Below are 14,826 nucleotides of genomic sequence, written 5' to 3' on the forward strand. Positions count from 1 at the left end.
AGCTGACACCAGATATTTACAGAGTCGAATCTCATAGCAGTTATTTGTCACAGTCAACATTCAAAAACATTTCATTCTTTTTGAGACCAACATTCCATCCTTCAAACGTGGTTAAGTCAGCTGGATTCATTTTTGAATAACTTTGCATAAATGTTGGACATCTACTGGGATAATTAGCTTGTTAATTCACAACAAGCAGATGTCAGATATGTTTATCAACTTTTAAGCATGCTTCAAGAATAGAAACTTGTGTCTTACTCCAGGTAAAGTAGCCAAGTTAGCCACTTTTGAAGAATGGAACCCAGTCAGTTATTACAAGAAATCCAATCATGATTATCTCAGTTTTACACAGCAACAAACAACTTTATATATACACACACATTCTCAACAGCTCAAAATTTCAATTCCAAACTCAAGCAAAATTGACAATAAAACAAAAGAATGTAAACTTATCCTAGGTTGTTAATAAATATGACATTAATACCAGTAAGTACAGCTTGAAGCTGAGATGGGGATCTCATAGATACATTAATGCAATATAACAGTCACTTGAGAGTAATCACATGCTGAAAATAGTACAAATGCATTAACGACAACCTCTATTTGTTGTTATTAAGTGCTTCAGATAGTGACATTAAATGGGAATCACCTTGGGTGAATCACCAACACAAATTCATCACAGGTCACTACACAATGATTTCATCGGGAGAGCAGGTCATTTATCTGATGAGGTAACATTAGGTTCTATTTCTAAATGCTTGCATGGCCACATTAGCTGCTCATGCACTCAAAATACTATGTAGATCAATACCTTAAAACGGAGCCCCAGCTGCAGTTAGAAAAATACATTAACAGTTACGTGGCTGGAAATGCTGTCTTGAGTAGTTTGAAATATAATGGAAGACGAGGCCAACGGAGTTGCACTGAGCCAAATAGAGAGCAGGAGGGTGCACTTAAATGCCACAATTACAGTTAGAACTTACATGTAGAATAAGGCATTTAGGTCAAACCTATTGAGAAAATGAGGCAAAACAAGGACAAGATGTCATTTATATGCTCTGATGCTCCAGAAAAACATCATTTGTTGCCTGCAGCAGGGGTTGAGTTGAGGCTGTCGAGCTGGCCACAGAACTCAGCCGTTCTGCCCTCTGCAGGCCTGGAGGAACAAACGCCTCACAGCTGCCACTAGTGCTGAGATTCAAGTAATCCTGCAAGACACAATTGTAAACCTGCAGTAACTGAAGAAACTGGTTCAATGCACGCAATTTTTGAGCAAAGCTGACTCAAAACGTACATGTTTGGTGGTCTCCGACAGAAGGTGTTCAGTCCTTTCCAGCAGTTTCTTGAAGGTTGGTCTCTTCAGAGGGTCAGCACTCCAACACCATCGCATGACCTCATAACTGAAAACACATACACAAATGCCTTGTCATCATGTGCATCAGACACAGAGATATAACCTACAAAAGTTAGAGGTCAGTCTCTTTAAAAAAAAAAGAAATGAATACTTTATAATAATTCAGCAAGGACGCATTAAAACATTTCAATTGTTACAAATGTCATTTATAATGTTACAAAAAAGATTTTTTTCAGATAAGTGTCAATAAATTCATGAAAGAACCCTTCAAAAATGTACCACAGTTTCCATAAAATATTAAGCAGCACAACATTGATAATAATGTTGATAATAATGCACCAAATCACTTTGTTAGAATGATTTCTGAAGGGAAGGATTCAGTGGAAAATTCAGCTTTGTATGAAAATTAATAAAGTTTATGCCACATTATAAAATAAATCTAAAAGGCAATTGTTTATAAGTCACAATTCTAAAAAATGTTCTCTTTATTCTGGCTTTAAATATATTTTTTTTAGGTTTTTTTTCTAAAACAGAATAACATCAAAAAGGCAAATGTGACTTTTTTTCCTTACAATTCTAACTATTTTCTTGCAATTGCAACAAGTTTATATTAATAAAAAAAGTCACACTTTCGAGAAATTTCTTACCAGCCCCAAACTTTTTAATGATAGTGTGCATGCTATAAATATAAAACACTGAGCTGTTTATAGACAGGTAAAATTCTCTTACACTTCACTTGGGGCAAACTCAGGCTCGCTCATTCTGTATCCATCTTGTATCATCTTATAGAATGTGGATCCAACTGGAATACCCGGATATGGCGTGTTACCTGCAGGCAGATTTTCACCTCATAAGACCTTCATAATGATTCACTTACAGGCATTGTATTATGTGTAGGTGTGATATTTAATAAGCCTGATACCAGCTCATACATACCCAGAGAGAAGATCTCCCACAATAGGATGCCATAGGACCAGACATCACTCTCAAAAGTGTACACGCAAGCAAACAGGCTCTCTGGGGACATCCATTTCACAGGTAAACGTGCCTATACAGAAAACACATCATACGTGATACTAAACAATGTATTAACATGTTTTTGGGTAATACGGTATCAAGCAATATCACATTCACAAACCTAGGGATAGTCAAAAATGAACATCTATGCATAATTCACTCAACATCATGTTTTTTCAAACCAGTGTAGAATTCTGGGGAGCACAGAAAATATTTTGAAAACTGTTTGTCGATATATTAATCCATGGGGTTTTTTTTTTTTTTTTTTTTTTTCTGTTATTATATGAACTTAAATAGCTAAAACATTCTTCAAAATATCTTCTTTTGTGTTCCACAAAAGAAATTAAGTCATACAGATGACATAAGTGTGAGTAAATGATTATATACCTGCAAATTAATGGCTCATTTAAGATATATAAATATATATAAAATCTAAGAATATTAGATATTTAGAATATTAATATAGAGGTGTAAGTGTGGTAAATGATATACTGCACTTCCTCACATTTCCTCTCAGGACGTAGCTGGAATCTCTTGTGATGTCACGTGCCAAACCGAAATCACATATCTTTGCAACCCGACCTTGAGTCAGTAATACATTCCTGGCAGCCAGATCTCTGTGAATACACTTAAAACACATAGCAATACAGATCAAAAAAGACATATTCACTACTGAGACAAAAATTCAATATGAGAATCAAGAAAGCATAACATTTCGAGGTCTGCATGTTCAACGCACTCTGAAATTTGAGAGGTGAATAAACCTAATATACGCTTACATTTTTGGATGTGAGGAAGTCCATGCCTTTAGCAACTTGATATGAGAAGCTGAGTAAATCCTCAGTATCCAAAGAGAGATCATCTTTATCATCGCACCATTCTGAGAGGCATGATACAGAATGAAAATTATACATTAAAAAGATGCTGGGGGTTTAAATGGTTGTACTGTATTTTGCTTGTATTCTTTTGAAATGCACCTACCTGTCTGATTCGATCTTTTCTGATACGACCTCATGGGCATGTATCCATTATCAGTGCCCTCTCTGTGTGTGTTCATGCATATAATAGATGGTGTATAACATTACTAAAACCCAACAATGGACATCTATACATCTGCACCATATTTCTCACACACATATTTTACCTTGAAGGCTGTGTTTGGCTGAGCAGATTTTTGTAATAACCATCGCTTGTTTTGGAACTGAAAAATGCATCCCGCGTTCTTCTCAGGAAATTCAGTAGGTCGCCATAGCAACAGTATTCTGTGATCACCAGAGTGGGGCCTGTTGGAAAATGTCACTTTAATAATTTTCCACAAATGAATTTTATGTCAAAATATTTCAGCTTTGTGTCGTCTTAACCATGAGTGACTGTATAAATCTCAGACCCCAAAAATAAAAATATGGAACTGGAATGACATGAGGGAAAAAGACAATCCATTTTATAATAAACTCATAAATATCTTTAATCTGTGACCACTATTATTCACATACCTCCTACTGTACAGGCACCAAGCAAGTTGACAATGTTTATATGATTGCCAATGTAGCTCAGAACCTTCAGCTCTGACATTAGAGCCTCTTTCTCAGTGGAGTGCGCACTCGCTTTGGGAAACATTCAGAGACACATACGTTCATTTGTTAGATTAAACACGTTAACGTGATTAAAAATATACTGCAGGAAAACAACAATAAACCCATGTTTTATGTATTTTATCAACCAGTGATTGGAATCTTTATAAACATGCTTTACACATTACATCATACATGTAGGCATATAAATACTTACGTTTTAGCATTTTTACAGCAACGATGGATACTGTATCAGCTGAGCAAAGTCCATATGCTGTAGCTGACACCACTTTCCCAAACGCTCCAGAGCCGAGGACTTTACCTTCGTGGTGACAAAAGCAAACTTTTAGCTCTTATTTATCACTATTATTTTGAAATTCACCCCATTTAAATAAAAAATCAAGTAGATGATTATTGTAGATATATAGTTTTATGGGATTTTTAATTATAGTACTGTACATACATTACCCTTCCAAAGTTTGATTTTTTTTAAATCTCTCAAGTAACTTTTGCTCAGCGAGACTGCATTTATTTGATCACGAATACAGTAAATCAGTAATATTATTACAATTTGATTTGTATTTTAATGTTTTAAAGTACTATTTATTTCTGTGATTGCAAAAGTTAATTTTCAGAAATGAAAACTGATTCGCTTCTCAAAAACATATATTCTTATTATCAATGTTGAAAACAGTGCTGTTTAATATTTTTGTGGAAACGAGAAACTGAATACATTTTTTCAGGATTCTTCTACAAAGGATTTATTTTAAAAAGACATTTTTCAATTTTGACATTTTGATCAATTTAATGCATCCTTGCTTTTTTAAACAACAACTTACTGACCCCAAAGGTTTGAATGGCAGTGCATGTATGTATTAAATGTGGTAAAACAAGCAGTTTTGCATCTATTACTCAGATTATATAATGATGTTTAAATTTTGTGTATGCCTTTACCAAAACGCAGTCTCTCCCGTGGAAACTCCCATTTGGGGTCATAAGGCAGCTGCGTTGGGTCTATGTAGGTATAACTGTTCCCATCAAAACTTTCAATCACCTTCCAGTGGATCTCATATTTGGGTTTCTATGGCAGAAAATTATATGACAGAATTTATTACTAAAAATTCTCTGCTGCTTCATAGTGTCTAGTGTGAGTGTTTTGACTCTGTACCTGCATGAATTTGTAGAGCAGAACCACCAGAAAGAAGCTGAGCAGAACAGATGTAGACATGACACCAGACAGCAGAGGTGTGAACAGCTTATGGGGCACTGTTCTCTCTAGGGTGAGAAACACAAACCCACACATCTATCAATATACCCACACTCAAAATATATAACACCACATCTGTGTTTAAACCAGTTGTATTAGTACTTCTTAATTCACTGTGCCATATTAATAAGGCTAGAGTTGTAGGTGAGTGTTTTAAATCTGTTGTTCAGAGGATTTTAAGAGCTTAGAATCAGTTTTAAAATCTAATGTGCACACGCTGCACAAAATAATAATCCCTTGTATCTCTCAACAAGCTCAGTGTGTGTCTGAGAACTTTCAGGGATTATCTGTTACTGTGTGTGTGTTAGTGTGTGTGTGTGTTTGTGTGTGTGTGTGTGTGTGAACAGGTTTGTGCCTATCTACTGCTCTCAATAACACTGTAAGACAAGAATGGCCAACCTCAACAGAACAAGAATGTTTTTTTGTATGTCTGTGGAAATTAGCTAATAATTAACTCAACTATGAGCTAATAAAACTAAAAGTGAAAACTAAATTAAAATTAAGTTAAGCTAAATCAAATCTGACAAAATCTCAATTTGGCTGTACAAATCTCAATGGACTGTACAATGTATTTTACTGTACAGTTTTTAAAAGATAGTATCGTATGCTCGAGCCTGAATTTATCTGCCTAAATACAGTAAAAACTGTAATAACGTGCATTATTACAGCACCAATTACTCAAGTCTTAGGTGTCACGTGACCCTTCAAAAATCACTGGAAAAAGCTGATTGGTGCTCAAAAAACAGTTTTGTTGTTTCTATTAATGATAAAAAACAGTTGTGTCATATCTTGTGGAAATTGTGAGATAAAGAAATAAAGTTAAAATATATGAATACAATTACTTCTATCTTTCTTTGAGGTCAAAGTAGTGTGTGACAAAACTACATTTCCCATCATTCTCTCTTTCACAATAAAACATATATTATCTATTACAGACCTAATGCACATTCTTTGCTTTTCATTTTGTTGCATAAGTGCGAAAAAAAGCTTCCTGTATAATTTCTACTTGAAAAAAAAAAAAAAAAATAAACATGAAATTGCATCCATTTTGTCCTAAAATCACTTGAAACACATCACATAGTAATTATGACTTCTGAACTTGTAAACAGCAGCTTCCCAAAGGAACTGAAAGCAGCATTAGTGTTTGGGTAAAGTCTGTAGAAATCTTGTTCTTTCTGGTCCTGAGATTGAACTACTGTGCTACAACAGAACTGTAACCACCACAGACATTGAGGGGACCAAGTGTTACTGACCAGTTCACTAAAGTACAGCATGAATTCCAGCATGAAGCATCAGTTTTAACACTAAAAGAGAGTGAGGTAAGATGGAAGTTTGCAAAACATTTAATATTTGACTACTGTTGTATGATAGAAATGTTAAATGACAGTAATATCCAGTGATGCAAATGCTCAACTTTTTAAAATCAAATTTTGCCATTTTGAATGTAAAATATGGTGTCATTAGCTTCATAAAAAACTGAAAATGAACATTCTCATTTAGCTAGCAAGGTAAACATGAGTGTGTTTGTGTCCTCACCACTGATGGAAAAGAGGGTGTAGGCCTGCTCTCCCTGGGTTGTTGCCACACACTCAAGTGTGTGAAATTTTCCTTTGCTGACATTAAGTCGACTATCCACCTCGCTTCGACCAAATTCTTCCCCTGACACTCTGACCACGGCAAACTCCTCATCTGCCTGTGTCGCATTCAACAGGTGGGAGCACCTGTCAGAGGTTATAAGTGCTATTTAGAGGCAAAATAATATGACAAACAACTATTATGTTAATTTTTTTACCACATTTAATAATCTAAGAAACACTATTCTATTCCAAATGACTTACTGCAGTCTCGTGACGCCATGACTATGCAAAAGTTTGTTTACTCTGGTACTTACATAATATAAGTCAGAGATGTGTGCTATTGTACGGCTGTGGAGTGTGAGTGGCTTATATCAGCCTGTGAGTCATACCGTGTATGTGGCGGCTCGCAGTAGTACCAAGATATTTTTGGGACAGGATATCCTGAAGCAACACACCGCACCTGTCCATCAACCGGCCCCTCCTGGGAAACTATCACTGGTTTACCTAAATGAGAGATTTGCTGTATTTATATAAAGACTGTAAGAAAATAAAATTTATTTAAGGTAAGTAAAGTCCCGTCAATCTTCTGAACTCACATATAACATGGACGGTGAATGACTGATTGACAGATGCATATGTGTGATTGGCTGAGAAAGTGTAGATCCCGCCCTCTGATCCATGAACTCGAACCAACCTTATTTTACTGATGTACCTGTAACATCCAGACAAATATTACTCAATGTCGGTGTAATCTTCACAAAGAAATGTTAGAAAACACACCTAATGGACATGCACAGCTGACAAATGAACATTATTATTTTTTTACATTGGGGTTTTATGTTTAATACATAGCAAGGTAAAGTGTATAAGGTAATACTTTAAGGTGATGTAATTACACATCACATGTACTCACTATCGTTATAACAGTACATTATGCATAACTCCAAGCAACTAACCGTAACCTTAACCCTATAGTAAGCACGTCACGGTAACCCTAGAGTAAGTACAATCAATATAGTACTCATTTGTGTACTTAAACTGTAGCAACATCATCTTAAAATAAACCCTTAATAAACATAGATGGAAATAGTTCCATAAATAGTAAAAATAGTAATTGCCCTATTAAATACAGTTTAATATAATGGGTTAGGGATCAGTGGGTGGAGACTGTTAGGTTTAGGGATATGTAAGGTGGGAGGAGCTGGATCTGGTTCCAGCCTCACCCACTGGAACTTGTGTTCTGCAGTGTGTTCTTGATTTTCATTTACCAGCTTTAATGAAACAATAACATCTGAGGCCCAGCAAAGCTTTGTGGATGGATAAAAACAATGGTGGAGTAACCATAGAATTGACTGTTTGTGTGTGTATGTGCAGGTGTGCTTACCTGTACTGCTGGTTGTGCAGTGTAATGACGTGTTCAGATGTATTTTTGAGCTGTTGGTTGTTATAGATCCAGTAGACTTCGGTGGGACTGGGGTATGAAGTCATCTCCACGCTGAGGGTCAGGCTTTCTCCCTCTCTCACCTCCACCACCCTGTCTTCTCCCTCCGTAAGGTTAAGGAAACCATGCTCTGCCACACATACACACAGATGCAGATTTTCTGTTGTTTAGCCAATGAAGAATCTTTTGTTTGAAAATGACTTAAGATTCTTACCGTAAACCTCCAAATTGACAGTTGCCATAGAGACACCTTTCTCATTCCTTGCAATACAGCGATAGACTCCTGAGTCATTCATCTTCACAGATTTGATGTGCAGTCCTGCTGAGCGCTGATACTCTCGAGAACCGGGCAGGATGTTTGATTTTTTGCTTTGCATTGCTATCTAAATGATGATTGACAATAACAGCCCAGGTTAGGTACTGTGCTTACAGAGAGCAATCTGAAATTATGTGACAAATGTTTGGATCTAACCGTTTCAGAAGGGATACTCCAGCTCAGGCTGATATCATGGTTGATGTTGATGGTGCTACAGTTGAGCACAAACTCCTGACCCTGAATCAGAATCACATTTTCGATTCTGGATAGGCTGATCGATGGCACTGTCTCCGGAACTGTATTAGAAACAGTATATAGGCACATTAAAGCATAGGCAAACAATTATTAATTTCTATACCGTATACAGTATATGTATATAAACCATTACATCATAGTGATATATACAACTCATGAAGAGTTTTTTGTTTTTGAAAGAAGTCTTTTATGCTCACCATGGTTGCATTTATTAGATTTTTTTGAAGTGAAATATTATTCCTTTTATTTATTCCTTTGATTGCAAAGATACATTTTCAGCAGCCATTACTTTAGTCACATGATCCTTTAGAAATATTCTGATTTGATGCTTAATTATTGTTTTTAAAGTAATGGTTTTTCATTATTCAAAGTTTTTGATTTTACGTATTTTTGTGAAAACTGGGATGCTTTTTTCAGAATTCTCTATTGAACATAAAGTTCAGGGAACAGCAATTATCTGAAATAGACATCTTTGTATTGTTATACATTTCTTTATTGTTACTATCAGTTCATTGCATCTTTGCTGAATAATATATTTTTGAAGAATGTGGATAACCCAACAATTGCCCATTTACTTCCATACTATTTTTCCCTACTATGGAAGTCAATGGGTACCGGAAACTGTTTGGTAACTCTCACTCTTCAAAACACCTTTATTTGTGTTCAGCAGAATAATAATAATAAAAAAACTCTTAATAGATTTGGAACAACTTTAGGGGGAGTTGAACCAAAAAATGTTGACAGAAATGTCATATTTGGGTGAACTATATCTTTTAAGAACTATTCCTATACCTCTTACACACCTGGCCGTACACCCAAGTTATACGGGCTTGATTTCACAGGTTTTTCATCCAGCTCTCCTGCACAAATGTAGCAACCCTCAAAAGCTCTTGAGACATTTTTGATGGTGATCCCTTTCTGGGGGTGTGCATTGTAGGTGAGACCAGCTGGTAGACCAGAGCCCCCACAGGTCAGAAGGGACAGATGATTGACAGCTGGATCTGTTACTAAACAAGGAAGAGTGCCATCTTCTCTTTCCCTCACCAAAATGCCATCCAACATGGAGCGTACAAAAGGATTGTCCAAATCTGCCAGAAAAAGTGAATAAGGAGACATTTTAAGCAGAAATAATATAGAGAGAGATGAGTAAGGGGAACAAAAGACATGCAAATCAAAGGCGAATAAGGAAAAAAAAGGGAAAAAAAAGTGAGCACAAGACAAAGGGTGTTACATTGAATGCTGGAAGGATTTTTGTATGAGGAAATACTAAGTAAATGAGTGTGTCCAAAAGGTTTATCACAATTTGACTGGTAAAACACCTTTGTCATTCAATGACAGTTAGCAATAATAGAAATAATGGAAAATAAACCAGATATACACTAAAGGTGTGGTTTGAGTACACAGCTTAAAGACATGCATTTGTGCTTTAACAAAAACCTATTCAGGTTTTAATACTCCTTCAGGACTAAAGTGTGGGAATTGAGTCCAAAGGACAAACAAACCTCAAAAAAAAAAAAAAAAAAACATACAATAAAACCCACCTTTCACATAGATGTAGATGGAGCTCTTCTCCTTCGTTTGTATGTTTTCACAGGTGTAACGGCCCATATGCTGTACCTGTGTAGAGGTGAGGAGGATAATACTAGCTCCATCTTCCTCTAGCCCTCCCTCAATTTTACGACCCTTTTCTCGCATCCATTGCACCTTGCTCGCCTCTGCATTATCAAAACAACTGAGTTGCAGTTGTCCACCTTTTGGTATCACCAGATGAGTGGCATTGGGAGTGATAACAGGTTCAAACCACCCTGAAATACAAACACACACAAATCTGTTCACTGTGCATACAGAGTCATGGCTAATCAACGGCAGCATCCAAATCAGTTAAAATATCATTTTGTTCAACAGTCAACGACCCTTGAAGGTGAGATTGTCTTTATGGTAGATGTGACTGATGACTCTTTAAAAGCAAGTAACCTCTGGCTGATATTATGATCTTTAAACTATGACTTAATTATAATTAAGTACAATAATAATAATAATAATAAAAACCTCCTGGATCCCATCTAGTATGTAAACTAAATAAATAAATAAAACATTTATCATAAATTAAATGGTTATGGATCATAATTTTAATTTTAAAAAAAATATTTTTTAATGTAAATTAGGAACATTAACTTTTAGAGTTCAAATAGCTACTCTCGTTCGTAATTTAATTTATGAGAGGTGGATTGTGACCTTCACAGATTTCGTGATAACCATCCAGATTTGTTTACCTTTTTATGACTTGTTCATATTTTGAACAATTAGCGCTAACTTCTCCCATTAACCGCACCATGACTAATCGGTTACATCACCATGATTTATTGTCCACATGAACCAAACGTCACGAAGCAAGTGAATCAAGTGAGGGTTTGTAACGGGTGCATTAGTGACTAATACAGGCAATTTTTCAGGATAGCCGAGGTCTGGATCTCATTTGCCTAACGGTCCCGATGTTTCCCGCTAGATTAGAACGTTCAATCATTCGCGTAACAGATGCACGTTTTACTGGCGAGACTATGACAACACCAGCAGAATAAAGAGCGTAGAATTCATCAAAGATAAACTCATAACATTGACGTCACTTTAAGGATTTAAGGAATAATTGTTTCAGGGATGTGTTTTGAGTAATACTTTAAAACACATTCCCTTGACTGTGTTTAGAAAGTGTCCTGACAGTTTGTGTTAATGTTGCCAGTGTTAGGGGTTATTGGGTTGTTATTTTTCAGCTCGACAAAAAGGCTAGCCTTCTGAAGTAGGGGCTCGAGTTGTAATAGCCTACATTTAACTTTAGTTAGAAAATGTAGTAAAGAAAAAAAAGTACAAGTTCACATGTATGTTTTTATAGTTTAGAAGATAGTTCCTGTTTCCCGTTTATTATTTTTGAATAAAAATGATTCAAATTAGATTCCTTAAATAAAATAAAAAATTATTTATATATATATATATATATATATATATATATATATATATATATATATTAGAACTAGTAAACTTGAAACAGCAAAAATACACTAAGTAATAGACGTTGAAACAGTTCGTGATCTCACCTATAAAATGTTACACGTGAACCTTTTTTTCGTCGGACGCATGTTGCTTGCAGCTCAGTTATCAGATAATCTCGAGCAGGTAACAACAAACCGACCGTTAGTAAAGAACAGTTTGTGACACGACCTGTAGCTGCTATTAAGGTTGTGGTCATTATGTTGACAGAAGTTTTATTAGATAATTGACTGCTCGTTCTACACTGGATTTATTTGAAGCGACTCTAATTACATGCTAGTTAATTATTGACATTGTGCAGAACACATGAGATTCGCGCGGTGCGTGAGTTAACTTCCCTAATAATTCAAATGAATCAATAGTTATCTCGTTCAGATAGACATAAATCAATTATCCATTTAAATTGACAGTGAGCCACTATAACTATTGAATATGCACACGGAGGGTACAGATGGACAAAAATCTAACGGTCATCATCTGCATCTGTCGTCAAAACAATTGGATAATTCTCGAGATATTAGCCTAATCATCCGCACATAATTAACAGCAGGCTACACTTATGAATTACGTAGTCAAAATAATTGGCGAAAAATTCAACAAAGGCCTATTTGAAATAAATTAAACATTTTTTATCTGAACATCTGAAAATATTGTATGATCTTACCTCCAGGTAAGGCGAATAAAATTAGAACTGTGCATAAAAACCAAACGTGACCCATTCCGTCAGTCTGTGAGTGTTCGTGCCTCCGTACATTAGTAGCTACGACTCATCCACAACTGAATGTGTCTTCAAGTCCCCCCCCCCCCCCCCCCCCCCCCTCTCTCTCTCTCTCTCTCTCTCTCTCTCTATTCGCACTCTGTGGCAAGCCCTTTTAACACTTATGCCTTCAATCTTCTAGTGTCTATTTTGTTTGTAATTGCTACTTTATTTTAATGAATTATATGTAATCAAATAGGGATTAGTTTCTTTTTCAGTTTCACCAAAACATTTCTATTTTGCAATTTTCCTAAAAACATTCACTGCTATTAAAGGGTTAGTTCACCCAAAAATGAAAATTATGTCATTAATAACTCACCCTTATGCTGTTCCAAACATGTAAGACCTCCTTTTATCTTTGGAACACAGTTTAAGGCGAGACACTGCAGGCAAAAACAATGTTTTTTCAAGCACCTGTCAATTTTGAGATTTTGGGCTTTTTGGTTTTTCATAAAGTGCTTTTTCAAACTAGTGGAAGGAAAACATCCAAAAGACACTGTTAAGTGTTTCTTTTATAGCACTTTATCTGTTTGTGTCAATAGATTTCAATTACAATACATATTTTTAAAGGCCGTTTTCTCAAAATGAGTTTTTTCTTCAACACTGAGCCATAAATCTCAACTTCAGTAGCACTTACACACACCAAACTTGACATTTTTATTCCTGTCTGTATTCTGAAGATTTTTACAGAGGGATTTGTTCATATATATTTTCCTTGATTATATACAACATTTTATTCCCCCCAAAATTGTGAAAATATATTGTTTTCTGGCGGTTCAAAGTATTTTCTGAATTATGGAGTGACAAAAAAAGATAACCAGAATTCCCTCTGTAAAAACATTTGACTCTAATATGTCAAAAAAATTAAACAAAAAATGTGAAACTGACTTCATCTAGTGTTCAGATTTTTGTACTAGAAATGTATGCAAATTAGCACATATTTCATTAAAGAATGCCTCATTTGCATATTTAAACATAACATTTTTGAAAACTTGTAATACAAAAAATGTTTGCAATAATCAATGTAATCAATCAACTGGGTAAGTAAGGTGATAACTATTAGATATTTTTTTTTCCCTATTCACCTGCAGTGTCTCGCCTTAAGATATTTTAGATTTAGTCCGAGAGCTCTCAGTCCCTCCATTGAAGCTGTGTGTACGGTATACTGTCCATGTCCAGAAAGGTAAGAAAAACATAATCAAAGTAGTCCATGTGACATCAGAGGGTCAGTTAGAATTTTTTGAAGCATCGAAAATACATTTTGGTCCAAAAATAGCAAAAACAACGACGTTATTAAGCATTGTCATCTCTTCCGTGTCTGTGTGAGAGAGTTCAAATCAATGCAGTCTGGATATCCGGTTCGCGAACGATTCATTCAGTTCACCAAATGGAACTGAATCGTTTTAAACGGTTCGCGTCTCTAATGCGCATTAATCCACAAATGAATTAAGCTGTTAACTTTTTTAATGTGGCTGACACTCCCTCTAAGTTCAAACAAACCAATATCCCGGAGTAATTCATATACTCAAACGGTACATTGACTGAACTTGTTTGTCAACAATTGTAATGCATCATTTTCAGAAGTGAATACGTGATATCTGATCTACAGATCCCATAGAATTCAAAGGCAAAAAAATATATAAAAAGATGATGATGATGTTAAAGTAGCTTGCCATACTCTGTCTTACTCTGCCTACTGTATGTTTCCCAGTTGCCAATATCAAGGTTGTTTTGACCAATGTTCTTGGTATGCAGGTGCTGAACATTACCCAGTCCAGCTGACTGTGTGCTTATGGGAAATCCAAAGAGAGTTTGGATTAGAACTGCCCTTGTTAAGAGGACAAATTGCAATATTCATTATCTTAAGTGGAGGATTTTGGACGGTGTCACGTCTCTTGCAGCAGTTCAGCAGCTCAGTCATTTCTCTGTTGCCAAGGACTACTGACATAAATTTAAAACTTATTGCCCAGCCTACCCTTTCATGCACACATTAATCAATAGAGTTTAAAATGTTGTAGCTCTTTAATGATGACGTGCTGTCTGCTGCATCAGAATCATCTTGGGAGTGTGTGTGTGAGCATGTGTGTATGACACAGTAAACAGTCACCCTATACACTGTTTCTGATATTGTTTTCTTCTAACACAATTATGCAACTGGGTGGACATCTTGGCCTTTGCTTTCTCATTTTGTTGTGACAAACTTCCATACGACACCTGTAGGCAAGTCCT

The 14,826-nt window shown here is 35.7% G+C and overlaps 1 protein-coding gene across 1 annotated transcript; it reads right to left on the minus strand.

The window, feature by feature from the left end:
• Positions 1-342: 342 nt before the first annotated feature.
• LOC113044205 (mast/stem cell growth factor receptor Kit-like) lies at positions 343-12,628 on the minus strand. The gene is made up of 21 exons (XM_026203964.1): positions 12,505-12,628; positions 10,340-10,603; positions 9,602-9,886; positions 8,700-8,839; positions 8,442-8,610; positions 8,171-8,357; positions 7,383-7,498; positions 7,176-7,290; positions 6,746-6,930; positions 5,111-5,217; positions 4,897-5,023; positions 4,160-4,264; positions 3,865-3,975; positions 3,516-3,654; positions 3,353-3,414; positions 3,151-3,251; positions 2,877-2,999; positions 2,291-2,402; positions 2,084-2,183; positions 1,295-1,400; positions 343-1,208 (listed from the first exon to the last, which is right to left on the minus strand). The coding sequence occupies exons 1-21, from the start codon at positions 12,557-12,559 to the stop codon at positions 1,050-1,052; spliced, it is 2,868 nt and encodes a 955-aa protein (XP_026059749.1). The 5' UTR covers positions 12,560-12,628; the 3' UTR covers positions 343-1,049.
• Between the last annotated feature and the right edge of the window lie 2,198 nt (positions 12,629-14,826).

Source organism: Carassius auratus, chromosome 26 (assembly GCF_003368295.1).
Source record: "Carassius auratus strain Wakin chromosome 26, ASM336829v1, whole genome shotgun sequence".
NCBI classification, from domain to species: Eukaryota; Metazoa; Chordata; class Actinopteri; order Cypriniformes; family Cyprinidae; genus Carassius; species Carassius auratus.

Bases quoted from the DNA above. Each gene is read 5' to 3' on its own strand.
- LOC113044205 (XM_026203964.1), bottom strand. From the start codon at position 12,559: ATGGGTCACGTTTGGTTTTTATGCACAGTTCTAATTTTATTCGCCTTA. The intron at 5,218-6,745 runs GTGAGGACACAA...TTCTCACCCTAG, and splicing joins CACCCTCTTTTCCATCAGTG to AGAGAACAGTGCCCCATAAG. The intron at 1,209-1,294 runs GTACGTTTTGAG...TGTGTCTTGCAG, and splicing joins TGTCGGAGACCACCAAACAT to GATTACTTGAATCTCAGCAC.